Raw genomic sequence first — 27,969 nt, 5'->3', positions numbered from 1 at the left:
CTTTTTCATTGTTACACTTGGATTTTCTATATCATCATTACCCCCGGAATAGGCCAGGGTGAGGAGTGGTCTTCTCTACGGAATTCGTTCTACAACTTGTTCCTGTGTTTTTGTTGTGCATCTCTGTATTAAATTTTAGTCTGCTGTTGACATTTTCAGCTGTCTCCGTATCTAGAGTACACAGAGCCACAAGACCTCTACAGTGGATATTATCCTCACTGCATGAACAATCTGGGTAAGCAACCATTTGGCCGTCTTGTTTAACTTCCAATCTCAGGTCCTGGCTCTTTCTTTCATCATGTTTGTTTGTTTGATAATTTGGGCGGTCTAAGTGGGAGGTTAGTATCTGGGCACTCAATATTCTTTAATAAACAATTTAGAAGTAGCTTGAATGACAGGAATGGATAAACGGCGTATTAGAGAACGCGTTCCAGCTACAAGTCCACCTTCCGAGCGTATGGGACAGGGCGCGAAATAACCAGCACAGTGACGGCCATGTCTGTCGCAATACCGGGAATGCAGCAGTAAGGTTCAGTGAACTGTCCCAGGAAATTTCCTGAGTCATCTGGTATGATGTATTGCATTGCAAACAAGCGATGGAAGGAACTTGATACATTTCGAATGTTGCAATGGGCACTATTTTTGTTCTTCGTTTTATTTCAGTAAGGAACCCAAATATATTCATTGAATGATCGCCAACAAAATACACCATAAAGCCACGGGCTAATCATCTTTGAGGACGGTGACGACATGATTTATATTTGTATTACAACTTAAACTCTCCCTAACAAATACCGAATTATTTAACAGAAATCGACTTCATCTCAGTGGGCTAAAACCAATCCAAACAGTGAAATCAGACAGTCACCGTTTATTGTGAATGAACGTCTAATAAACCTATGACATAATAACGTGGAACTTTGTTTACATGTGTGCTTTCCTAAGGCAGTAGAGAGGTGGGACGGAATCCATCGAATTCCCGTACTTTTAAAAATTAGTTTGAAAAAGGCAGGTGTATCCGATGACACATCAATATCAATCATGACTCTTTCAACTCTTGACATTAACATTCAGCTTGGGACTGAGGTTACCGTGCAGGATAGAGCTATGTAGCTCACTTTTCATTTCGAGCGCCTTTCACGTATCACTATCAGTTTGGACAAAAAGAAGGTTGATTTAAGAGCTGTTGATTTCAGTTTGGATTGTTTGTGATCCTGATTGTTACTGTTTAGATATTTTGTCCCTTGTTGGCGCGCGTATTTATTTTTATTTTCCATTTAATTTGTCATCTTTTTAAATGTTATTTGTTTTTCATTATTTATTTTTTTTTTTTGTTTTTCGTGGTTTTTTTTCCCCGATGGCTGCCCATAGTCATTGACAAACCTGGATTTAAAAAAGAAAATTGGAACTGAGGTTAACAGAAAGAGAGAACAAAATCAGCAGTGAGGGGTGGGGTATGGCCTTATTCAGCCTACAAACATGGCAAGGATAATAATTTAAGAAATAAAAGCGATATGTGTATATTAATTGCAGGCTTACTTTGCTAGTTTTGCTGTTGAATGCACGCTATTCCTGAAAGATCGCACCTCTCCCCCCGTGCCGAAGGGTGCTCTGGACTTGTTACGTAGCTCCCTCTAGAAAATCAATTATGTAAATTTACCTTCTCTTCGTGCAACAGGTCCAAAAACATACATGTACATGTACGTGCAGTGCCGCGGGACTGTTGGGTAGTTTGCGTGTCACTCTTCCGGAGCTGCATTTAGCTGCAAACCGGGAAACAGCCTGCATGCAAGTGTTAAGACGATGTCTGAGATATTTCCGAACTCAAACGGCTCGGGTGGCAACAAAAGTGTCGTCGACAAGCATGACTCGTCGCAAGTTGGAGTACCGTGCCCAGAAGCTGGAAGTGCATTGCAGTGCTAGATCAAATCAATAACAAACTACGCAAGTTTATTTACATGTACACCTGTAGCTGTACGCGTAAGTAGTGAACACCTACATGTATAGTACATACATGTACATTGCACCTTGTGGCGGTCATCCCAGCTCTGCGATCAGACTGACTCATGCCGTCCTTGTTCTCGAGGCTCATAATGCTCAATCACAGAGCTGGGGAGCAGGACACAAGCTACAGCCGCAATCCCTGAAAAGTAAGGCTTCCTTGGGCGTGTGCATTATGTGATGGTGAACTCTTCAGTTAGCATGGTCAGTTGCCTCACAAGGTGTGAACTTCAGCGATGTATTACCGCTGGCAACGTATGTCCAGCTTAAAACCTAGAACTGTTCTGATGATGGGGACAGTCTATGTCATGCTGTGCTTTGTTGCAGTACTACTGCTGTTGCCGAGTGATGCCGAGGAAAAAGAGAATCGCTCGTCCAAAATTCAAGCTTTGCAGGTGGAGGCGTGGCAGGGTTCATCCAAAAGAGGGGGCCGGCCGCGGAACATCTTCTTCAGCAGTGAGGGGCGGGAAGATGACCTCGTTCAGCCTGCAAGGGTTGAGTCACATTCAAGTCTTGGAAGGAAAACGTTTAATACTTCGAGATACGTCCCAGTGCAGAATAAATCTTTCATACCCAGCAATCCCACAACATTTGAAAACAGTTTTAGGCAGACTGAATTGTCAGACATATTTATTGGAGTGAAAACGACTGAGATATATCATGACACCCGCTTACCCGTACTTTTTGAGACGTGGCTGGACGGTGCTGATGTCAGAAAACAGGTAAATTTCATGAAACATTTTCCACATGTGAACATCACTTGACACCCTGTTCGAAAACCCTACGAGACTTTTGTTTTCTTAGTGTTTTTAGTGAATATCTCAAAATTTCCAATGAAGAATTCCCTTTATCCAGCTAAATTTGACATTTAAAAAAATGCTGTCACTTTCTAATGGCAAATTAATGACTGCAGTGGAAAATTAGTTATGTCGGTATATATGGAACTCTTTTGATAGCTCGGCTGCACTTCACAGACAGAATTTACTACTCTGGTTTGTTATTAAAAACTTTTATCAGCAGCAAATATGCCGGAATTGTACAATTATGTGATGAAAAACAGCGACGTGTCTGTATTGCACAAGATTTTCAAAGCTAAAATATGATTGAAAAGATAATGGGGAAACCTTGAGTTTTAAACGTACATGTATATTACTTGCACGAAAATTCTTGAAAGAAGGACCCTCGACTTGAAAGAAGGACTCTCGACAGTAATTGAAATTGTCCTCAATCCCTGTAGTGCTAAAAATCAAGAGAAGTATAGAGATGCAGGAATCCTTTTACAGTTGAAGACTGTTATATCTGTGAGTGTTAAAAGTGTGGATTGTGAAATTGTTCTAGGCATCTGACGTAGTGATATGCAGCAAGAAGGTCTGGGATTCGAATCCAGTTGATAACTATGGGCAGATGTGTCTTTGGTCAAGTTACTTTACCAACTCCTGTCTCTGTGTCGAGAGTTCGGTAGCACATGCCAGACCCTGTGCAGCTACACTAGAATGTACATGTACTCCTTCATTCATGTCCATGTCTGCAGAGTAGGGTACCTTCACCCAGTATATGACTTGGGTGACCATGGTAATATAACTAGTCAGAGTGACAATCCCTCTGTGCAAAATCCAACACAGATTCTTTCTGCCATTGATAGGGCTGTCGGGAATACCCAGTGAAACATCCCAGGACACTGAAATTTGACTTTTAATGCAACTGACTGTAATCAGAATATCTACTTTTTCATAAAAGAGGCGTTGTCTCTGTTTATCAGCAAGTAAAAAAAATTGCACTTTGGTTAGCCATAATTAAATTCTGACGTATACAAAGTGTGCAAGACATTCACTGATTTCAAAAGAGATTCTGGGCCAGTCTGGGCAAGTTAGATAAACTGAGCTCAAGGGAACTTGACCAAGTTTACAATCAGATAAACTTCCTACACATAATCACTAACGTGTTTGCACTTTGTCAGAGCTGCATTGTCCATGGGCATACCTCCAATCCAGGCATTTATGGTTGTAGTTCTCCACTTCACTCTACTAGTTCTCGCTGGTTACAAGTACATGTATATTCAAATACGCACTGCCTTTGAAAATAAATCCAGTGGTTAATTAGACAAAGTTCATGGAATGTAGTTAATTTTGATGAGTTCTTTTTTTTTTGGCAAAGCAAGTTTGATGGAACAGCTAAAGAAGGAGGAGTGGGTGTATCCTTTGAGAGGGTCTGTTACCTGGTAGAAAGTTTCTGATAAATTAAATAAAGTGTAATATTTTGAAAGAAACTGAGACATGAAAACCGCATCGTCTGACTTGTATCAAACTTGTTCAAAGAATGAGGTATTAAAAGAAAAAACTCAGATAATACCAATTAAATAGCTTACTTTCTCTCCAGAGTATTTTAGTTTGTGGGGGAGGGCAATGAGGGGTCAATATACATTATATTAGACTTTTTGTCTTACTATTGCACTATTTTGCCTAGAGTGACTATAAATAGTGCCTGAATGCCAGTCAACAGAAATGTGAGTTGGAAAATGTTATTGTAGAATTTCATATGGTTTTCTGTTAGTTTTGAAACCCCCCAGTGATTGTTGTTCTTGCAGACCATCCATGGTCAAAAAGCTGTATGAATAACATTGAAAAAGAAGCCCAACTTTTGATGTAAGTTGAATAACTCCATGAGGGTTGATGCGCTTGTTAGGTATTCTGATTTGGAGCAAATTTGATGGAAAGGTAGTAGTCCTTGAATTCATTATGGTGATGTGCTCAGGCAAGGATAATGATCTGAGGTAGTTTTGCATACAATGCAGTGAGGTGTTTACTGTCTGTGCCTCAGAGTCTGGGGTCTCTGCTATTGCTGCATACTTTATGAGCCCTAATTTAGTTTTTGTCGTTTATATTGGTGTTTATACATAACTGTGTAATTTTGTGAGGCACTGGATTTGTACATGTATGTCTAAAATGAGCACAGGCAATGCCTCCAGAGCTTGGCAGACTACATTGGCTACTCTCCACTCTGTTGCCAGCTATGGGAAGGGGGATCATCATAAGAATGATAGACAATATTTGATATTTGCTGGGGGGATAGGGACGTTGCCTTCCAGTCCTCCCCCCCCCGGTCTTTGGGTCTGATTCTGTGCATGGTGGGTCTGCCTCTCTCTTTTGTGTGACCAGGCTTGTCTGTTAACACAACAGTCATGACAAGTACATGTATGTGTACATATGTGCTCGTATTAAATAAGAAACTTTACTTTAGCCGACCTCAGATTGGAGGTAACAAAGTCAATGTTGCACTTTCCAGATTCTGACTCTGTGTTTTGGGTGGGATATCAAGGCCCCCGGACTCCGTCTTTGGCCTCATCTGGAACTTCCATACCAAATAAAATACTCTGAACTTGGTCCTTGCATTTTAAAGTTGTTTTAGTACCTCAGCACCAAAGCTTCAGTGGGGATATTTATTTAAGTTGGTGAAATATCTATCTCTTCAACTCAACTGCATACTTCTACCATTTTCCCTCTTCAGACTTACTTTTTCACCGATGCTGACAGCCCAAAATATTCCAAAGAAACCGGTGAGTTTTGCCAAAGCAAAAGAAAAAATGTCATGCATACCTTCGATCTGTGTCCACAGCTGTAACTATTTTATCAAGTTTACTAAATTTTATAATTTTTTGGTTGATACAAGAAAATATTGCTTTTTATGTTTGCTTGCATTTAGTCAAATGTGAACCAGTTATGATAACTACAGTACTGAATGGTATTTTTAACCTGTTGTTGCTGGCGAAAACATTTCCGTGCATGGAAATTGTATTAAGTTCTAACAGCTGTTCCAAAGTAAGAGCCCATATATATTTGACCTATGTGACTCAGGTCCTATGTACCGTCGGAAACAGTGAAACAAATTATGGGCCATCAAATAAGAAATGGAGGAAATTATTGTTGAAAAGCATCGTTGTTGGTTTAAAGATAGTTATGGGACTATACATGTGTAAAACTCCCTGTGAAACTTTTTTTTTTTGGCAAGCTGTCATTTTGAAGAAGACAACCAAACAAGGATATCTTAAAATATGCAGCTAAAGATGAATATTTGGAAAATTATAATTACACGGAGTAGTCTGTTGTACAATATAATTTAGCAAAGTGTGTGCAAGCATCGATGCCACACATGGGACGTGGAATACGGACGCAATTAAAAACATTACTCGGCAACTTGTGATTTGAAATCAGGATCCAATCATACCCTAGCATATCCTAGAATATATTTTACACTATTTTTTATACTCAATATCCACTAAGCTTGAAGTTCAACAGGTTAGATGTTAGGCAGAATAGGCATACTTTTTAACTTTGTGATCACTTTTGATGCCCCAAATGAACCTAATGCACAAATACTATAAACATAGAACAAAAAGTACACCGTTATAAAGGCTTCAGTCACTCCCCATCTATAAGCTAAAATTCTCTATGTAATCTATGTATTCACAGCATTTGCTGTATTTTGATTCGCTGGCAGGGTTGCATTTGTACAGTGTTCATTTTTGTACTCGTTCTGTTGTTTTGCAGATGGACATTTCATTAATACCCACTGTGCTGCCCGGCATACAAGGTATATATAGAAATAATACCATTGCACAGAAAAACAAAAGGTCTTGGAAACAGAAGGTTGGAGTGTACGGAAAAGATTGTTGGAAGGATAAAGAAGGGTGTAATATTTATGATAGGTTGCATGCTGACTCAGTTTTTTCTCTATGAAGAGATCGTGCTACACTTGCTTGTGACAACTTATAAGAAATTCAACATGCGTCATGGATATTTTATTTACATATTGTTCGTATGGAGTAATGCAATGTGAATTTGGTCCCATAAGTTGATTGGAAATACACTCTAGAGGTTGACTCCCCAAAAATGCAAGTTTCAATTTTGAAAAGATTGTCCTGAGGTTTAATTTGATACACAAATTAACAGTTTCTGATAACTATTTTGGAAGAAAATAAATGCTGCTTGTGGGGTTTCTCTTTTTGAGGGTCACCCTGTATGTGTGGAGTTGATTTTTAATTTTGAGTTACTATGTCAACAATTTTTTCCCTCCCTTGGAACACTTACAGGCAGGGCCTCTGCTGCAAAATGGGGCACATTTTCTCCACATACTTGCAGTCTGGGAAAAGGTGAGCTCTCATACTAATTCCGTTTTTGTCGGTTGCTTTGCTTCCTTCTCAGATTAAGTATCCATGAGCCAGTTGTTCACAGTTACGAATCATGAATGTTCACAATGTTCTGGGTGGTATGTATTCTAACCGAATTGCGAATAAGTTCAATTGAAAGTGTCTCACCGAGACTTTCAACACTGAGAAACATCTTCTTGTGTGCAAGAGAGAAAAAGGCCAAACCAACACATGTGCCATTCTTGAATCCAGCTTACCCCTGTAGGCATGTTCAGGAACCTTTGGTAAACTTCCTTGCCCATGGACACAAATGTTGCAACTACTTCTGTTGGAACTAATCTCTACTTGATGGTTACGGGTTCACTTCCGTTTGTTTTCTTGTAGATGGTGGTGTAATGTGGACGATGATAACTACCTAAACATTGGCAATTTATTGAAGTTATTGCGTTCCTACCGACATGACAAGGATTACTACCTGGGCCGGTCCAGCACCTCGTCAGAGATCACAGTTTATGATGTCGGTGATAAAAGGAATGTAAGTTTACAATACATTGATCAATCGTAAACTTCAGTAATAAATATTCCAACAGAATTTGGATCTTGGAATTGTGTATTACTGTACCACAGGGTTGTCTGATTTAAATCACCTTGATTTAAATCACCGATTTAAATCACAATTTAAATAACATAATTTTTTTTATTGCAGATTTGAATCAACGTTTAATTTTGGGGATTAAAAGGCAAAATTGTTTCAATTTATGAAATTTTTTTGATTGATTGGAAATGTTTGCAGGTTTTGCACAATTTAAACAGCAAATCCCCCTCTGTGAGCCTTCCAGTTCAGAGTATTAAAAGAAGTATGAATATATCTGTATTCTGGGTTGGCAAAATTTTTATGTCAAATTCTGTCCACTTGTTTTGATTTAAATCAGCTTTTTGGATTCAGTGAGTGTATTTGATGCGAAGGATTTATAGTCATGATTTAATTCTACTTCATTTCAATTTCCCACTTCAGAGTGTAACCATAGATGAAGCACACAGAAGGAGTTAGTACTCTGGCACTTCAAAGTGCTTGATGAGCATTGCCACCCGGTCAGACACACAATAGTAAACATTCCAATAAATGCCTGATTACCGCCTGCAGCTTAGCGGTACAAGTGGGACTAGTAATATTCAGCAATATTCTGTGTGTTTGCAATTAACTACAACATATCACCGTGACCAGGAAATAGCAAAACATCTCTAACATTAGACCTACTTTTGCCATTATGAATAAACTTGTTACTTTGATACGCTGTTCCATTATCCTTGCGATGTTTGTAATTTTATTTTGTCTCTCCAAACATCAGTTTTCAAAGTCTTTGTACAAATTTGGCTAAGACTGGCCAACAACATGTTGACCACCACTGGACAGTTAAGTTCATTACAAACAAAATATGCTATTTCATCATAAGGAGTGCTCAAGAGATCTCATGAAATATCTTTTCGTATAAATACCGTAATAAAAATGATTCAAATAAAACACAATATCTTATAAACAACTTAGCTAGTCTTCCCCAAAATAACTCCAGAAGAAAGCGTTCAATAAGGGCAATGACTGCACATGATCACTAAGGGCATACAGCCTAATACAAGCAACTGCGCAAGCATTAAATTTGATGTTGTTTTCAGGTCATACCAAGCACCATCAATGGCATGAATGTTCAACTTCCTATACTGCAGTGCACAATGTTTTAAGGATGCAGATTACCAATGAAAAATTGTGGCAGTGATCATAGAGTACATAGGGGCTTATGGTTGTGAAACGGATGGTGCGTAGTAAGCATTCACTGCGCTGTAACTGGATGTACCGGACCTGCCAGGAAGCGGCAATTGACCAGATGTTATAACCCAGGCTGTTCAAACTGCTGTGTCCTTCCTCTGTGGTCTTAACATGATAAAGTATCGGTGTACATCAACCTTTTACATCTCTACAAGCATACATGTATTTTATTGAGATAAGAAACGCAAGTCATTATAGTGTTACAACTAAAACCACTAAATTCATGCCCTTAGTGAAGTGATCTTTAATCAAGCCTAAGTCATTGCTCTGTGGAACGGGATCACAAACAAAATGAGACTGCTTTTGGCACATAGAGCAAGGTAAAATACCAGCATTTTGTACCTGCACATGTAGCATGCAAAAGAAATGCATGTACGTGTTGTTCATGGTGTGTTTCTCACTCATTAGTCATTTGATGCATGTATAAGTATCCTATTAACAAATTCTTGTGAACTCTACTTTTGTCAAAACGTAGAGTTTGGTTTAAAACCTGGTATGCACTTTATCCTTGGTGCAATGTGCACGTACTTGTACTTCTCTCTGAAGGAAGTGTCTTCTCTGAGGGTACATGTACCGATAGGTGTTATACTGCGTGCATTTCACCAAGGCTAAGACATGGCGGTTTGTGAATTTAATCAAATTACTTGACTTACATTTCTTAATTTAAATCCAAATTTGTTTAATTTTGTCACAAAACAAATAAATAAAAGAAAACGATACACATGCAGCTCATTTGCTTGCTTTTGAAAGGACACTGGAGCCAACTTGTCTCTCATTTTTATAAAAATAAAAAAAATCTGATTTAAATTTAAAAATCCGATTTAGATTAAAAAAAAAATCAACAACCCTGCTGTACCAGCACTTTACTAATTCAGTTGTGTGCCTTATGTATGCTGGCAGATTTGCAGTTTGTTGATAACATGTTAGTTTATTAGTTAAGCCAGCGGAACCTGTGAGGCACAGGTTCATATTAGTGAGAGTTTTTGTGTCACTATGGTACAATCAGTTTCTGTTATGGTTTGTGTGATGATAATCTGTTGATGTGTGACTGCAATCCAGGCTGAAGCAAGAAAAGTGTGGTGTGAATTTTTAGGAGAATATTTGTGTCTTCTTTCTGTCTTTAGAATGACCTCGTTCACACTCATTGTTCAAGTTGAGGCTAATTCCAAGCTGGATTCTTCATCAAAAATATGCTGCAAAAGGCAGCATGAGACTTTTTAACTAGCGGTGTTGGACATAATAGAAGTTCTGAAATCCAGATGTGATACATTTCTATCACCATAAGAATGCCACACTTTAAATGTAGTGCTGGAATTATGACTTCTCAGCTTCAGGTGTCTCTGTTTTAATTGGGAGGGAAGTTCTGACTGTTTGGGTTTGTGCTTTCAACCACAGCTTGGCAAGAACAAAGTCAACGAGCCGAGACCGCCAAGAAGACAAACAAGCTTTTGGTTTGCGACCGGAGGAGCTGGCGTGTGTATCTCTCGGTCCCTTGCCGTGAAGATGAGCACCTACGCTGGGTAAGTTGAGCTGTTTAGTGGATGGCAAAGGGGGCAGTTGGTGAGTCAGTGTGGATGTTGGATAATTTGAAAGGTTTAGTGAATATTGAGGGGGCAGATGGATAGTGTGTGTGGATGTTACACTAGTTCATGTAAGATATGAAGATGTCATGTGGACTGAATAAGTCCACACGACGTATTCCCCTCTCTGGAAAACAATTTTCCAGTCATGTATGAGTCATGGTTATTGGTTGCAAATTGAAAAGGAAAAGTCAACGAACTTGTCGTCAAAAGTTCAGCTCAAAAAAGTGTTCAGAGTGGGAGAAAACAACATTTTCACAGGGTTTTCTTAACAACAGGGAAACAAAAGGAATGCCCTCGTCATAATGTATGTGAAACAACTATGGATTTCAGGGAATTATTGGGAAACCACTCTGTTGTGTGGTTGTTTTGGGGTAGAGCATTGTATTTGCTGAATGCGGAATTTGGCAAAGTAGATCTGTGCACCATATTGGATGTGCCGGTCAGTAAACCACCGTATGCTTGTATACTATTTGACGGCATTTTTACGATCTGGGGGCAAGTTAGTTGGAATTAAGATCTGAGTTTGGCAGAAGATTAAAGGTGATATGGATTGGGAAATACATGTATCGGCCCATGACCTGTTCTTAGCAATTGTGCTTGGAGCTATCTGCCGAATTACTGTACTCATGTCTAATTAGATTCAGCCTAGCAGTCACGAGGAGATCAGAACAGAACACAGCAGTGTTACGGAAATATAAACATCCTGTGAGACTGTTGAAATAACCCGGGGGGGGTGACTGTTTTTGATTGTACGATTTGTCCCACTTGCTAGGATTACCCAGCTCTTTTGTCAGATTGGTTTTTACCAAAAGCAAATGCAAGTGTGGGAAAAGTTGGGGCCATTTTTTTTTTTTTTCAGTGGTCTGACTTTTATTATTGAAGCCTCTGTATGGATTACCATTTGGTGGTTAGCACTTCCCATGGCTTGAGCCAGTGGTATGACCTCTGGTTTGTTCCTTGACCAAGTCTGTAGTCTGAGGTCAGGGACCAGTTTCATAGGGTTCCCAGGCACCTGGAAATTTGCTTCAGGTTGAAAAGGGTCTTGTACAAATGTGTACATGGGCTTGGAGTTTAATTTGGAAATATCTATGTGAGGAGTTGGCTATGCTTAGAGCTGGCCATGAGGATGGAACAAAATCTGTCAAAAAATGGTGTACTGGCCAAAATGTCATTTGATGTGCATAGTAAAATTTTCAAAAGTGACTAACAACCGCTCTGTTTAGGAACTTCAAAAAAGGTGTTGTGTTAATTTTTTTTCTCCATAGATTCTATTTGTCCTTTGACTCCCCCCCAAAAAGGGGATCGTCTCAAAAATTGTCAGAGTATTTAAACTGTTGCCAAAGTGAGAATTCACCATTTAAGATACACATACATGTAGTCAGGTAGAATTCAGGAGATTTGGGAGCTGAGCTTGCTTTCAGAAAATAGGGAGGGGGGGAGTGATGCGTGAGTGATGGTGTGCCGTTGCTGTCTGAGATCTGGGGGCTGCGTCCCCCCTCCCAGAAATAATGTTGAAATCTATGATCTACGTGTATGATGATGTTTCCTGCTTTCTTGGGCACTTTAATACTTGTACTGTAACTTAAGGAACTTTGATGCAAATGTTACTCATATCATTTTGCTAGTATCATTAAATTAATCAATGGTCCAATAGGGGTCTGGGTTTTAACACCCCTATCTTCTTGTAACATTTATACAGTGTATACCAATAGGAGATGGTCCTACCATAGTAACCTCCTTCTGAATGGTCAGTTTGTGACCTGTCAGTAAATTTGATAAATATTAGTTGACCTTGCTGGAATCCCTAGCAACATGTCTCTTATTGGCCAAACAAAGTCCCATCCAAATCCCACCAGACCTGACCCTTGTATTACTGACCATATATTGTGTCCATGAATGATTGAAAAACTTTTGTGTGGTGGTGGCCTCACTTATACAATAAAGTGGCCTTTAAAATATGCATAAGTTACACTCTTCCACAGAGCAAAGTTTAGTACTTTGGGTTTAGGGAAAGTACATGTATGTGTACATATTGGGAATTGTGGATTGTATTTTCCATGAGCTTCAGAAATCCAGCACTTTAGTCTTGTGAAAGGAATAGAGATTCATGAAGGGAAATGGATTATGTTGCTAACATCCAGTATATTTTAGTTAATGGTCCAGGGGTGTTTTCATGATCTCAGTACCATGATGTAAAGATGACCTTTTTGGTAATGAACAATAGAAAATGTGGGGAACAGTTGAGTTTGTTTTTCCTTGGAAAAGATTGGGTCCAAAGCCTCCACAACAGTGAGGTTGGTTTTATCAGGTTGTTGAATAAAATCACTGAATCAGATTCTGGGATGTGACGCGGTCCATAACAATGAGTCACCCTGGCCGGTGTTTGAAGTTTGGAAACTGTTCCAATCTTTTTGCTTTGGTGGATTAATCGTGGAGTTTACTGTCACTGAAAACTTTAGACTCAAAAGTGGGCATTTCTTATTTTTCCTGTACAAGAGTTAAGCTTTCTGAAATTATCATAAAATTACTTGTGCCAGAAATATGTGCCTTATAGTCACTTAACTTACAGTAGGTCACAGGAAAAAGAAGAAAAGTAATGCCGGCAATGTAATAATGCGATAATTTTGAACATTATGCCAAATTCTGTTCAGATTTTGGATGATTTGTTGGAGTAGGCTGTACTTACTGTGACTTATTGGATTTTTGTAAAACAGTGTGAAATCAATTTGTTTTTGCTGAGTGATTGGATCTCTCACTCAGTGTGTGGTCAGTGACTCAGAGTGAGGTAGAAGGTAATCCTATCGTGTGCGACACCCCCTGTGCCCGGTTGTCTTGCTTTACAACTCACTTTGTGCTTTCAAGGTATTAACTGCCAGCTTCAGGGAATGTAACCTTTTCCAATCCCTCCCAGAATAGTAAGGTACTGCTGATCTCAGTGGGGAATATTTTGGCCTATTGAACAAGGCAGAAAGGACAGCTGGTATGCGGCAGACATCAAGCAAGGACACTCTTATTTGCAGGGCATAGACTCGTGGCTCCATGTATAATATAAACCAAGCGCCCAAAATGGTCCATTTCATAAACAACATATGTTATAATTGTTAACTTAGCTCGCCTACCTGAGTTGTTTGTAACAGTGACATGCACAGGTATTGTACATGTGCAAATGTGCTGCAAAGACTGAGGTGGAAGTACATGCACGTGAATGTTATGGCTTTGTGTGCTTCCGTTTTGGAAACAGTTGAGACAATTGTTTGCATGCTTGGCGTGTTGTTTAGACAGAGAGGTTGAATTGAATTATGGACACACAGTTTGCTAGCATCGTCTACTCCTGCTAGAGGTTTTGTAAATACAAGTTCCATGTGAAATGTTACTGGCCCCGAGGATTCTGTTGTGGAGGTCATTAAAGGTCCCATCACAGTTTTGTGTGTATGTGTAGGACACTACCGTTCCAGTTTTCCAGTCAAGTGATTACACCCGCCGTCATGCATTTATTTGATGTGACACTTCACTGCTGGGTTCATACCCAGGGCACGCAGGTTTAACATGAAAAGACCTGTTTTGGTTACCAGATATTTCACTATGCTGTTGTCCACAAACATAGTTTTTGGGGAAAAAAGCACCATTGACTCTGCATTTACAAAGCGCAGTGCCAGATTCCGTGGTCCATGCCTGAGAGTCGCTTCTCTTGATAACAAAGAGCGGACATTCCTGCGGAGTAAGGGAGAGACAAGTTCCACCGCCAACCAGGATATAATGCCCATTGTTAGAAAAGCTATGCCATACCCAGCCCGTCCGAAAATTGGGTTTTGATTACCGCCCTGTATTTTCCTTTGTTTGCTTTTGGCATTTGCACTTGCTATGCATCAAACTGAACAGCAAAAGTGCATGCGACACAAACGTACATTCATGCACATGTACAAGGAAGTAGAAATATTTGGCAGTGTTCACTCCATGCTTGTCTTTTTTTTCATTGCTGTGTCTATAATACTCCCTTCTCCTCTCCCCGCCCATTTTTTTTATAGCAGTTTGAAAGGAACTGTAAAAAGTCCCTGTTTGTTCACCTTTGTTCCTAGAGACACTGTACAGTGTGTTTCATGGGGTTCAGATTTCCTCTTATTAAAACAGAATGGCAAAGGCACATGATTAAAACAGTTGCAGTAAATAGTGAAAACTTGGGACATAGATTACCTGCTTTGGGGAACTTTAATCATTGTGCCTGAAACAATGAGATTTCGTCAGGGAACCAGTAGCCTAGTGACTGGTCAGGTGATAAAGAATTGGGAATATCATGTGACCAACTGGCCACTCCACTAGGTCTTTGGCCCAAGGAAGCCCAGTAAATTTTCATCAACGGCACAAAGTGCCAAAAGTAAGTTGCAGAATTGGATTCTATCTGACACTTCACTCCTGCACTGGTGGATCACCGAAAAGACACCTCGTTACCACCGTACATGTCGTAACTTCAAATGGACTTATCACCCCTCTTGCCACACTCCCACCTCCTCGCCCCATCCACCCTGAAATTACTCCATCTGATAGTGAGAGTTTACAATTAAAACTTGGCTCTGCATCATGAGCAGATCCCGGTTCAGTAAAATACAGGAATACGGTGGAACACACAGGGCCTAGCCTCCTGTCTCCTTGTACTCCGTGATCTGCCACTGTTGCGAGACTGAAAATGCAGCAGTCACAAAGCTCTGAATGGAAAGAAAAAATTGCATGTTTGTTGTCCTTTCTGAAATGTCTGTTTATATTGCCAACTGTCAGCGTCCAAATATCCCCAACAAAATAATCCTGTATTATTTGTGGAAAGAAAGGAGAAGAGCTTACACACTCAAAAAAAAAAAAAAAAAAAAAGATCAGGGAAATTGTGCCTTTATTCCTGATTGTGATGTGGTGAACTGTATATTGCTGTCATAATGGCCTCTCAAATAATCGCCTGATCTCTGGAGAGTGTGGGAAAGTCCCTCCCAGCCAACCAGCTGATTAACTCGGCACACGCCCTTCATCAAGTGACCAACCCACCCTGCCATTGTACCCATTGTTCCCTCTACCACAAAGGGCACAATGAACGGCGAGAATGAGTTTTCACAACTTGATGGCGCTCCATTCAGTGAAGCCTTTCTGAGAGAAGCGAGTACAATGAAAGGGACATGTTGGGCAGTGGACGAACCAAAGATCAAAGTGGCAGGTTACAGTTGTCTCCGCATCTGTGCCCTTTTCGTATGGGATGGCTTGGATTTGTTTGTTTTCATAATGATGGATTAATCTTTGATGAATGATTCAGACTGGCATTCAAAGGCTGCTTATTCTGCTACCAGCATTATCTACTTGTCATTCATTTTAAAAATGAAATTGGAGATAATAATAGCCTCTTTGGGCATGATGTAGAATTCAATAAAAATATGACAGATGGTACACGTTGGGTGTCTTCACGCTTGAAGGCATCCGTAGGGGAAGGCTCTCTTTGGGCAGCGGTGGAACACAGGCAGTGTTCGTATGCCCGAGAATTTGTTCATACCAGCATCTACTCTGGGTCCCCGGGCCCAAGATTTGTTACACGCCAGTTTGGTTGAATTCAGCCCTGCTTGGGAGTGCGATTGTAGTGTGAAGGGAGATCCTCCAGCTTTTGAAAGGCGTAGTATTTTTAAATGGCTGCTCTTGTCAGACCTGGGATGAAATTTAGCTTTGCACGAAATAAATTCGGTTTGCTTGAAAAACCAAGTGAATTGGGAATGACTGTGTTGGCCTTACCCATAGGTGTCGGCACTCTGTGTAAAAAAGGTAGTGCCCATGTACATGTATGTATTCTTTGATGAAGCAAAAGAAAAATTGACGAAGGCAGGATTTGCACCCAGAACCCCTGGAATACTGTACCAGAACATTCTTCCAAACTGAGCCATCAAACAACTGCGTTTTTTGCAGTGTAGCAAAGAAAATTATCAAAGTGGAATTCAAACCTTGAGCACTCCAGTATTGCTCTACCAGTTCAGTTATCCAGCTCGTCAGTTTTTGTTGGTCAGTGAAGGTCGAACGCAGGGGTATTGGAACCCGGCACCCTGGAACCCGGCACCCTGGAACCCGGCACCCTGGAACCCGGCACCCTGGAACCCGGCACCCTGGAACCCGGCACCCCGGAATACTGCTCTGAGTGTTCTAGCAAATAGATTGTGAAGCCCTTTGTTTGTAATTCCTCCATTGGCACTCAGTATTTGATTCAGTTAAAGTACATGCAGTTTAGTGTTTCCCATCACAGCATTGACCTGAATTCTGTGCTTTGATTGACTTCAAGATTTTGGTGTTTGAAATTGTACGGATAATTCTGCAGTCATATTTTATACAACAAAGACATGCCCTCCACCCTCACCTGATAAAACTTCACGTCACTGGTGGATTAGTTAAATCTCTGCTCCATCATTTAGTAATCATACATCTGTTCTTGGCATTTGAATTCACTTGGGGAAACTCTTACAAGCACTCGTGACTGCAACATTTACATTTAATTTGAAGGGTAATGCAAATGTCATGTGCTGTTTGTTAAATTCTGATACAGAATGAGGGTTTTCATAGATGAATGGCTAGTAGGCCAAGGCCCAAGTACAGGACTACATTACTGGCAAAATTGGACCAAAAGCGGACAGTGAAACTATTTTACCTTCTGTGGATACATAGCTAGGCTGCTGGTCTGGTGATTTTGATCATTCTTTTCGCTTTCCAATTCCCCATTCTTCTGTGAATGTTATGAACTTAATCCAATCTCTAATACATGCTGTTAGTGTAATTATTATTATTATATGTTTGACCAAAACAAAATAACAGAGTTTAACAGTGTACATAAAAGCAAAACAAGGTAAACAAAAACACAAGGCTGAACAAAGAATACAAAGGAAAACAAATAGGCAGACATGGGGACCATGGGCAAACAACAACTGAATTCAAGGACTAGACACCTGACTGTTATGTGGGTCAGGGACTGCAAACATCAAATTAACTACTATTACCCACAGGTATGCTGGCCCTATATATTTGAGAACAGTGTGGCAGTGAGCGTTTGCGTTGCTGTATGTCATTCGTTTAAAGGATCCAGGAGCTGAATTTTTCTTAGAATCCCTTCCTGTGTATCTCTGTACTCTTCTTCCATGTATGAAGACGGTTTGACATCGTTTTTGAGTTATGTGAACTGAGCAGTGCACTTTTTCAAACGTTGAAAATTGACCGAGCATTTCTGGACAAGTGAGGGCGCTCTTGCTTTGATGTAAATCGAGGAAGACATGGTTCAGCTTGCCTGTTGTCTGTGAAAAGGATTTTTGCTGGATTATTGCCATATACTTACTCAGCAATAAATTGCCAAAGAAAATGAAATCTGCCATAGCAGTGGTTAAAAAATTCTAGAAAATTTCTGTGCACAAATCGGCGCAACATTGAGATTCAGTGTCTTGGATGTCATCATAGTTTTGTTCATTGATATGCAAATATGTATTAGCATAAAAACCAATAAAGCATGAAAATATGGGTTAAAATTTACAATGAGGTTAATTGAAACCAAAGAGGCAATTTCAAGGGTTTTTAGTAAAATGAATAAAAATATTTCTTTTTCCTCATTTCTTTAACCTTTGTTCAAATCACCTTCTTCAAATTAAATGGATGCCTTATTTGCTGTTGCAAAAACCTTACTTCTCATGAAACTATTTAGCTTAGCCATATGCACGTGCACAGATTTTAACCAAACATGCGACCCCAACTTTTGTTAGACACTGAAAAGGGAAGTGATATTTTAAAATGTTTGCCACTGCTCCATGGCCACTTCATCTGCACATATTTTGAAAAGAATTTTTTTTTTTATTTGTGCATCCTGTTGGGGGACTTCTTTTATGTACTTCAGCAGACGTTTGTGCTCTTTTCATTGCCAAAGGTAACAATACGCTAAATACATAAGCCTGAAAAACTTACTCTCAAAAAAGAGTGAGTCCCGTATGGAACCAATCCAAAAGAATAAAAGAGTGAAAACCAGTCCATATGAGGATAGGAAACAGGAAAAGATTTGTTCCCTTCATGGCTCCACCTTTGGAGTGGTTTTTCACTATTTTACAGTGGTTTTTCTCTCTCTTTGGTAGTAGTTTTATAAAGAACTCACTTTTTTGAGAGTGCATTTTTCACACAATTGAAATTAGAGTTCTAAGAATTTGTCACCAATAGGAGATGTCTCCTTCCCTTCAATGACATGTCTGCATCCTTTGTTTCTATTCTTTGTCGCAGTATGAATGAATTTCCTCACATATGCAACAGGATCAACTTACCAGACGACGTTTCCATCGCATTCATCATTGGTAAACATCAGCATTCTCAATACATTCACCTACAGCGTAAAGTTGAACGCCAAACAGGAAACCATTTCTTGGTGATTTCCTCCAAAGCGGTTGATTAAACTCTAAAATGAAATAACTCATTGTCGACAGCATTGTCAGAGTGGCATTTTCAGCTTAAATTGTATGGAAAATGAAGTTGTTCAGAAATTCAAAATCCTTGTTCATAAATCTTGAATTTGTGGAGCCATTTCAAAGCTACAATTTCAGTGTGTTTTTCCTGCATTCGTTTTGAAGTATACAGTGAGCTTGACAAACCCGAGGTTGGACTTTGAATGGAGAGCAGTATTGTGCTTGTTAATCATAATTCGTTAACTTTGAAATAGATTTGGAAGGGTTTGTTTTTTGGTATTGACTGAGATCTGTTCAACTCCTCATTGGAACACCCTCTGTCTGATTTTGTTCTCGGGTAGTTACAAGACGCTCACCTTGTGGCTTCAGGACTGAATTTTAAGATTTTTTTCTGATGATTCACAAAGCAAGATGAATTTCAGTAGCACCAATATTGCTCAAACGGTGAACAGGGACGTCAAAAGAGCCTCAGATGTATGCCAACTACAAAATGGCTGACAGTAACCCCTGTGGTCCATTGATCTGAACTGATCTCACCCAGTTCTGATCCGTTTCAATATTTGTGTACGTTTTTATCCCAGTTGATATCCTAGGCATACCCCTGACCAAGATCGGTGACATGCATTCCCATCTAGCTGTGCTGAGGAATCTGCACGAGAATCAAGTTAAAAATGCTGTAAGTAATTGTGTCAGTAGCTTATGGTCTTGTCATTGATATTGTCATCATTTCCGTGTCATTTCCAGCAGTCCTGTCACTTTCAGAACTCATCTTACTGTCACTAGTTTGTCACTTTCAAAATTATGTTATTACCACAGTCTTGAAGTAGATGTGTCACTTCTGTTGGTAATATTACTGTCAGTAGTCATGCCACTGTCCTTTGTTGTCATTGTCATTAGTCCTGTCATTTTTTTGGTTTTGTTTCGTAGCCCAAGTACTATAGATGCTCATTGCCCGTAGTTGTTACTGTCAATTTTTTTAGTCATCAGTCCTGTCCCATGATTGTCTCTGGTTGTGTTGCTGTCATTGGCCTTGTGATTGTCATCAGTTTTCCTTGTCACTGTCACTAATCTTTCTACTGGCATAGTTCTGGCTCTCACCAAGGTTTGGGGATTTGGGGTTTGTTTTACCAGGTAACACTGAGCTACAGAATGCATTCTGAGAAAGCAGTTAACAGTGTCATGCTGAAAAGTGCGGCTTTCAACACAACAGTGGATCCGACAAGGTAATTAACATCATGTCAACAGCAGGCACATGTGCTGGGGGGGGGTGTGTGTTACAGACGGAATAAGTAGATTTGAGGTGTGGGACATAATGCCCAGGAGCTCAACACAGACTTGGTGTACTGAGCTTCATAGTCACAGTCATTGTTTGGCTTTGCAGAAACTGTCGCAGTTGCTATGCAAATAAGTGCAGTCACCTTACGTTTGAATCAGTTTATGCCTAGCAGGATTGAATCTTGTACATAAATTGCTTGTTGCATGACAACTGCTCTTTGAGCATCGGTGCAATAGACCATGGCATTCACTGTAAGTTGTTTTCAAGTACCGACACGAGATATGCACAACAGAGAGTGTACAATGGAAAACTTGCACTAAAGTGCTCTCATTCAACAGTGATTTCCAGCACTTGTGGTCATGGTGCACGTGAGCGTATTGTAAATAAAGGGTGTCATTTATGTTGCAAATTATGAAACTCGTGAACAAATCCCCCTCATCTGATCGGTGGTTCGTTGATCATGGGTCATTGAATTATTTGTCCAATGTATCGCATGGCCACATTGTGAAAATAGAGTTCACGTAAATGGAATTTCCATTCCATAGTATATGGAATGGAACTTCACTTCCATTGCATGGGCTTACGATTGGGGGTACCATAATGGAGCTCTTCACATAAAGCAGATGATGCAGGGATTTTACTCAGGCGTGGATTTATTCATGAAAGCAAGGGTTTTGTTCAGGATTTATTCAAGTCTTGTTTTAAATAATGTTAAATATTGTACAGTAGAAGAACAGCTTCAATCGATGTTAAATGAAATGTTCCATTCCACTTCACTTTATGGTATGGAACACTCCATGTGTCACATCAAGAAGTAAGTCTTACAGTTGCTATCATAAAGTGTTCATTATCTCAAGCATTGGTTATTATTGTTCCTTAATATGAATGCAAACCTTATTTTCTGTCACATCCATACTTGTTGGCAAATGAACTGGTCGATGCCACCATGGGAAACAAACAAAATAGTAACTGAGAAACGTTGTAAGATGGTGTCATGTGTTGTGTGTATGGATTTATATGATGCTAATATGTTGTACTGACAGAAGATGTCCACCATGATGTCAGCCCATATCTGAATAGAGTATTTTGTGGAATCGGTGTTAATTGCCTTTGCATGCCACAGTGATTATCACCATATCACAGCGGTAGTACAGTGCCCTTTTCCATATATTTAGAAGCTGACTTTTTTTAGGTTTTGTTTGACATCAATATGATGACAGTTTATTGGGCCTTATTCGTGTCGGGTTGAAATTTTTTTTGTATTAATTTTGTTCCTTAACAGATTCAAGTCCATCCATTGCTTGCTGCACCCAGAGGCAGGGATCTGTCCCGGAGCTTAAACTCGGCCACTTCACGATGTCTGCTTTGCAGTGATGAGCTCCGTCCGTCCAGCTACCGAGGAACAATATTTTGCTGCAGGTAACGCACACTGTTAAGGGTAGAAGTTAATTTGTTTGGAAGATTTTTTTTTGGCTAGTGAGAGAATGGATATACTCAGGTTTGCACAAAGTGTGCCTGTAAGTCGAGGGATGTTGAGAACGGTGAAAGGAGCAATACACGTAGCCGGGACATATTGTAGACTTTATTTTAATGAGGAAATTGTTGTAATGTTGTGATGGTCTTCCAGTATGTGGTGAAGAGTGGAAGTTTTGAAGAAACCAGACATTGTATTCAGACAACAGACGCATTGCCATTTGTATTGTGGCGATGTGGTTGATGAGTAAGCTTATTTGTATAGTGGTGTAAAGATTTTGATACGTCAAAATACAAAGTTTTACAAAATGAACATTTTTTACATTTTTCAAATTAAAATTGAAGGAAAATCATGTAATGAAAACTGTAGAACTATATTTTTATCACTGTTACTTTTGGTGGTGTAAATAAGAACTAATCTGGGAGCATAATTTATAGTCATATATACTCATATTGTTTCCTCTTTTTGTATTTTGTTGATTAATCGGTGTACTTCCAAAGGTAGTATTGTGTTTTCTCTCATTTCTGGTTGTTTAAGTGTGTTCAATCGTTCTTGTTTTAGGTAAGACTTAGATAAACTTGGCTGTGTTTTTATCAGCCATTTGTGTGTTTGTATTTTTTCTCTTTGGAATTTATCATTTTTGTCTATATTAACCACGAGGAAGTACAAGTATTTATTTAAACGGAGATGTCAGTTTTGTTATTTTCTGTAGTGCCAGGATGTAGAACATTGTCCATGTACATGCAAGTATTTACGTGTTATTGAGGAGTTTGTGAATATGTGAAAGTGTGAGTGTGATCATCTACATATCGTGGGTACTTGTTATCTACGGTAACTGTTTTTTGCCCAAGACTGCAGTGTCCTTGGTATGCTTTCAAGTGTGTGCTTTGTGCCAGGTCTTGTGTGGAGGGAAACTCACATGTTCATAACTTGACATTTTGGAAATTTTCACGTCTTATTTAAACTATGTTTGCTGCATGTGTTTTAAAGTCAGTTTTTGGTCTTGGGTTTATTACTCGGAGTGTGACTGCTTGGGATAGAACAGTTGTTGAAAGTTTACATTCCCTGCAAGTGTTTAATGACAGTTTTGAAGACTGCTGATTCTTGGTAACCGTTCTTTTTCTGTAGCTGGTAGCCAGTACGTTCACTTTATTTACATGAACCTGTAAACACAGTTTTACCATTTCACAGTCGCTTCTCTGATTGATCTGCTATTCACCTTTAGCAAAAGCCCCCCGTCACCGGTTGCAAAGAGCCATGTTGGTTGGGAGTGTTCATTTTGCTGGTAGTAATGCGTACATTTCATAGTTATTTGTAAACCAGCAAAGTGTAGTTCTGACCAAAGGAGCCTCTGTTGCTCGGAAAATTGCGCCCTCTCTTGGTCCAGCTCGGGGCTCATAGAAGAGGGATGATTGCTTGGAATAGATCAAGTCTTAAACCTTGTAATTAAACACTCACAGTCCCAGTGTATGTTCACTTTCAACCAAGACTCTAGGGCACACTGTAGGTTCTTTTAGTTTTGTTTTGTTTGTTGTTTGTGGTGAGAGTTTAAAATGTGAGGGTTCCATAGAAGGTTTGTAGCAGGAAGGAGCAGAGATCCTCTTGGGGTGGACAGGGAAGTGATGTACACAGTTTGTGCAATGCACCACTTGTAAATGACAGAGATTCTATATTTTTATACGAGCTACAATAGTTGTTATTCTTTTTGATTGTAATATACTAATCTACATTTGGAGTACACCATACCAGCGGCTGCCACAGAACAAGAAACGAGGGGGCCCTGATTGGTCATCAATGAAAGGGAATCTCGACGCACACCCTGACTTACTGATGCAAGGAAGAAGGAAATTAGTTACGTTTCCAGTAGTAAAATCTGCCGTTTTCTTAAAAATCAAAGTTTCATATCTCTTGTGTCAGTGAAGTCTTCTAAACAGTGAAGGAATATATCTATCAATGTAGTATATCTATATACCTATAAATGCCCAAGTAATGCACGAGACTTACTGTGGAAATGACCTTTCAGTGGATGAGCATAAGAACGTTCATATAATTTTTGAGAACCCGTTAGTGATTTGTCGTGGGCCGTAATGCTAACTTTGTCCACAGATCAGCAAACAAATTTTGTAGAAGCTGTTTATTATTATTATATTTTTTATTTGTTTTTCTGTGGGTAGACCCTCACTGCATTATATGGGAACTTTTTTTTCTAATTGCTAGGCAAATTATGTCCCCACAATATTTTTTTGTTGCCACAAAATTGGCGTTATGCGTGTCTGTCCCTACAACTACAGAATGGGTGAGTGTGGAAATTTTTTTCACTGAAGGGTCCGCCATGCTAGCAAGAGGTGGCAAAATAGGGGTTGTTTGAGGTCAAGATCAAGTTGTTTTCACCTTCCAAGTAGACAATATGATTTGATAAATGCGTTATTGTTCTGTGGCTGACACGACGCACATAGCCTGTGCCCATGGTGTATTTCAGGGTCGTGAGTGTTTGGTTGATGTGTGTCAAAGCGATGTTTGTGACGAGATGTAAAATGATAACCTCAAAATCTCAAGTGTGTGATATGTGATTTTTTGCACTGTAAATGAAAGTAAACATTTTATGCATATTTCATGCTTGATGAAAAGATCATTCCAGTTGCTCCTTCTTTATATCAGTGTATAAGGTGAAAACACTCTACTTCTGCAGTCAATTGCCAGTGTAAAGATAGGGTGGTTGTGTGCATGCCCAAAAAATGAGGTGATTTTAAATGCTTCTAAGGAATCGTGATTTGTGAGAAGTGACTAGTACCGTGGGAGGATTTTTCAGCCGGAGGCATTTGTGGGGCTACAGGTTTAAAAATCAGTTGGATGGCCTTTGCAGGATAAGAGTGGATGGGGTAGGGGAGAGGGACTGTGATATTCCCCCCCCCTCGAGCAAATTTATTTGTGTTTTTGAAAAAGCATGATTGGAAAGTGTTTTGTGAGAATGATTTCATGCTCTTTTCTTCCAAGGGTTTGTCAAAACCCCATATTAAAAAGGCCATAAATGTCACATAGAAAATCTGCAATTGTCGTCCCCTCCCCCCCTCCAAGAGGAGATACACGTGTAACTAGACATGGCAGTTGTCTAACACTTAACACTTGCCTAATGCTTAATACTTCTGACAGTAGTGTGGTTCCAAGTCTATAGGACTGCAAAAAGACTTTAAGATTTGTACCCAGTGTGTATTATACTCAGATGTTAATTCTACTCTTACTTATCCCATGTCATTTGAATATTTGTTCCCCTTTTTCTTTGAAACATATTTGTAGTATGAAGTTCCATATACGTAAAGTAAGTTCATGAATTATCTTCTAGTAGAATGTTCTGGGCACTTAATATCCCAAGATCTGCCCGTAGAAACTAGTGAAGCTCCTTCAAGATATTCTCTTTGTTTTTGTAAGAAAGTTATCCTTATAATCCAGTTTATGTTTACACCTCTCTTCATAGTGAAACCTGATTTTTTTTAAAGCACTGTTTGGTAGTAATCACCCGTCTTCTGATGTGGTGCAACTGTAATTCGAAGGCAACATGCATCCCCATGAAAAGTTCTCACAAGAATGGGTGTGGCAACAGGTGGTTAGTAATTAGTGGGAGTGGAGAGACAGCAGTTGAGGATAACAAGGATATTCACAGCAGGTGAAGAGTAGTAGACAATTCGAATACTTTTGTCAACACAGAGGTGGTCAGTGGACCTTTCCCACGAAATATGAAAATAAGGCAGGTGCAGGCCCATTACCACCACTGGTTGGTAAAATCAATGACGTAATACAAATATCCATGCATGCGCAAGTATTAGCACATGCAAGCCATTTCTGTTCTGGAATAGTTTGATATGAGTACCAGACTTAATGACAAGGAATTGTTACTGTCCAACCTCTGACCACTAGCAACTTCATTAAGTTTTGAGGTGTGCTAAAGTATCGGAAAAGGGCTGCAATACAGTGTAGATCGATCTTCAGTGCACCAGGTTACGGTTACAGCAGTTCTCATAACAGTCTGCATTTACCAATCAGTGGTAGAGCGTGCACGTGCCTGTCTGATTTGCATATTTCATGGGTAATGTTCCTTAACCTTAAAAGAGCTGGGAAGGGGGCAGAATTCCCCTCTACATTTTCTCTAGTGTCATTGCATAGCATTTTTCCTGCACCCATCCTTTTACTTTTTTTCAGACACATTGATACCAATTTTGTGAATATCTGACATGCCGTTCTCGTCAAGTGCTGATGCAGGTCAGTCTCAGTGTTTACTGTTCTCATTGCAATATGCGTAGACCAACACATATGAGGCCAGGAACTTCAGTTCAGTTGGCCCCAACAACTAAACCGTACATCAGATTTAATCCAAACTTTACAGGTGTACTTACGAGCGTCTTTTACATGCTTGCCGAGAAAGACAACTTCTTTGGAGGAGGGCGATGGTCCAATAAAGCCCAGCTCTTTTGGGGTTAAGATGAAGGGCATGTAGTCAATGGGACTTTTCTTATAATCGTTGTTTGAGGGAAGAACCAAGCTCTCAGTCTAATGTACATGAAGAAATACCTACTGGAGTAGTTACAATTCCAATACTGCTGGAGTATTATTGTTTTGGAGTGAATGAGAAGTAGAAAGCTGAGTGGAGTTTTTATTTCACAGAGAGCAGGCTTAACCTGGAATGACACAAGGTGTACCTTTTTTCCTTAATTGAACCTAGTACCAGTTTTCATAGTCTGTATACTTAATTTGTTCCACCAGAAGCCAATGCAACCTTCAAGATGACTTAATAAGAAATACCATGCATAATTTGAGGAAAGTGTAAGTTTTATTGTCAAAACAATATACCTATATACACACTGTACTGCAAATACATAACTGTTACTCGGAAGTAACAAATGTGACCACGAAGTATTCATTTGCATATTTCACAAATCCAGAAAATTTCACTGGAAGTAAGACGTCTGTGTTTCACTGTGAATCCAGTAACGAGTGTGGTGCATTTTTACAGATGTGATTGTGAGACATCAGCACAGTCTTCTTTTTCCTGTGAAAGTTTGATCGTCAGTTGGCACTATATTTTATTCCAAATTGGATGGACCTATTGTCGGCTTTTCATTTGGGAGGCAAGTTTTACTTCAAAGTCACTAACCCAATACTGCAGTTTGCACAGTTAATGAAACCGTTTTGTTCGTTTAGTTGCAATATCCTGAGTGATGTACCACGAGGTCCCCAACACTGTATGAAAGTGCATATCAGCAAAATACGAGCATGCTTACTTACAAAAGACCAATTTTGATAAGATGTAGGCAAACAGGTTAGCGTTTAATCATCCATTGTGGACAATGACTCAAGTCCAGTCATCATGCAGGCGATAGGCAAACTTTCATTTTGGAGTGTGCCGCCTTTGATGACTGTTCAGCGTTATGTTTGAATGATAATTACTGCGGTGGGACAGCATGCACCTGTGTCAATCAATACATTTATGAATAAATGATTCATCAGCAAAACATACCATATTGTCAGACAAAAACGAAACTGGAAGATACAATCTACAAGCAGGAATCCACGCAACTTGTTTGAATTATTTGGTACTTGCATTCGGAATATATGTATATAAATTCATATTAGAATGGTGGACGGATATTTGGAATTTCAATCTGATTTATGTACATAACTATATACAGAATAATGCTTCACACACTGCAGAATGTACTCAAACTAAGCAAGCTTTCTATTCGAAATTGTACACGCTTCTGCAAAACCTGTTTTTCCAAAGAATGTGGCAAGCTGACTTCAAACTTATACTAGCTGTGGTGTGCCAAAACACGAATTCATTTTATGAAAACACCACCACCTCAGGACATATCTGCCAAGGAAAAAAAAGTCGAGTACTAACACCAAAGATTTAAGAATTTCAGCCGTTCTTGAAAGTGTTAAAAAAGGCGATTTTGTTCAAGTTTCTCATTAATTATGCAATATATATACACACACGCTTTCTGTAGAATTTAAATGCTAGAAGTCATACCCATGGCTATTTACATATTTGATATGCTTATGAAGTCACACACTTTGAAATGAAGAAAAAAAAACCCAAATATATAATGCTGGAAGGCAAAATTAAGGGTGACGCATAACTACAGAAAAATTGAAACAAATCATAAAGTATCAAACTGGACTTCCAGTAATCTTTCCAGTGGACGGCTTTACAGGTGATCTTAGAAGGCTAACAGGGAAT

At 39.4% G+C, this 27,969-nt stretch overlaps 2 protein-coding genes across 2 annotated transcripts in view; one reads left to right on the top strand and one right to left on the bottom strand.

The window, feature by feature from the left end:
* Positions 1-16: 16 nt before the first annotated feature.
* Positions 17-26,540, top strand: LOC110981883 (beta-1,3-N-acetylglucosaminyltransferase lunatic fringe-like). The gene is made up of 11 exons (XM_022239880.2): positions 17-235; positions 1,679-2,723; positions 5,506-5,554; positions 6,546-6,588; positions 7,088-7,147; positions 7,529-7,679; positions 10,362-10,486; positions 18,809-18,879; positions 19,569-19,663; positions 20,119-20,210; positions 21,546-26,540. Exons 2-11 carry the CDS (start codon positions 2,238-2,240, stop codon positions 21,601-21,603), a joined length of 1,230 nt encoding a protein of 409 aa, XP_022095572.2. The 5' UTR covers positions 17-235; positions 1,679-2,237; the 3' UTR covers positions 21,604-26,540.
* The window catches only part of dnah3 (dynein axonemal heavy chain 3), a 52,464-nt gene continuing 51,035 nt past the window's right edge, over positions 26,541-27,969 (bottom strand). Inside the window, exon 70 of the mRNA XM_022239879.2 lies at positions 26,541-27,969. The gene's annotated coding sequence lies outside the window, so the exon portion shown is untranslated.

The sequence above is a fragment of the Acanthaster planci genome, linkage group LG07 (assembly GCF_054643075.1).
Source record: "Acanthaster planci isolate LZ-2023a linkage group LG07, COTS_SCS, whole genome shotgun sequence".
Classification (NCBI taxonomy): Eukaryota; Metazoa; Echinodermata; class Asteroidea; order Valvatida; family Acanthasteridae; genus Acanthaster; species Acanthaster planci.
This window is presented reverse-complemented; position numbering and strand designations above follow the sequence as displayed.

Coding starts and splice junctions, on each gene's coding strand:
- LOC110981883 (XM_022239880.2), top strand. CDS start 2,238: ATGTATTACCGCTGGCAACGTATGTCCAGCTTAAAACCTAGAACTGTT. Junction 5,555..6,545: donor AAAATATTCCAAAGAAACCG/GTGAGTTTTGCC, acceptor GTTGTTTTGCAG/ATGGACATTTCATTAATACC. Junction 20,211..21,545: donor ACAACAGTGGATCCGACAAG/GTAATTAACATC, acceptor GTTCCTTAACAG/ATTCAAGTCCATCCATTGCT.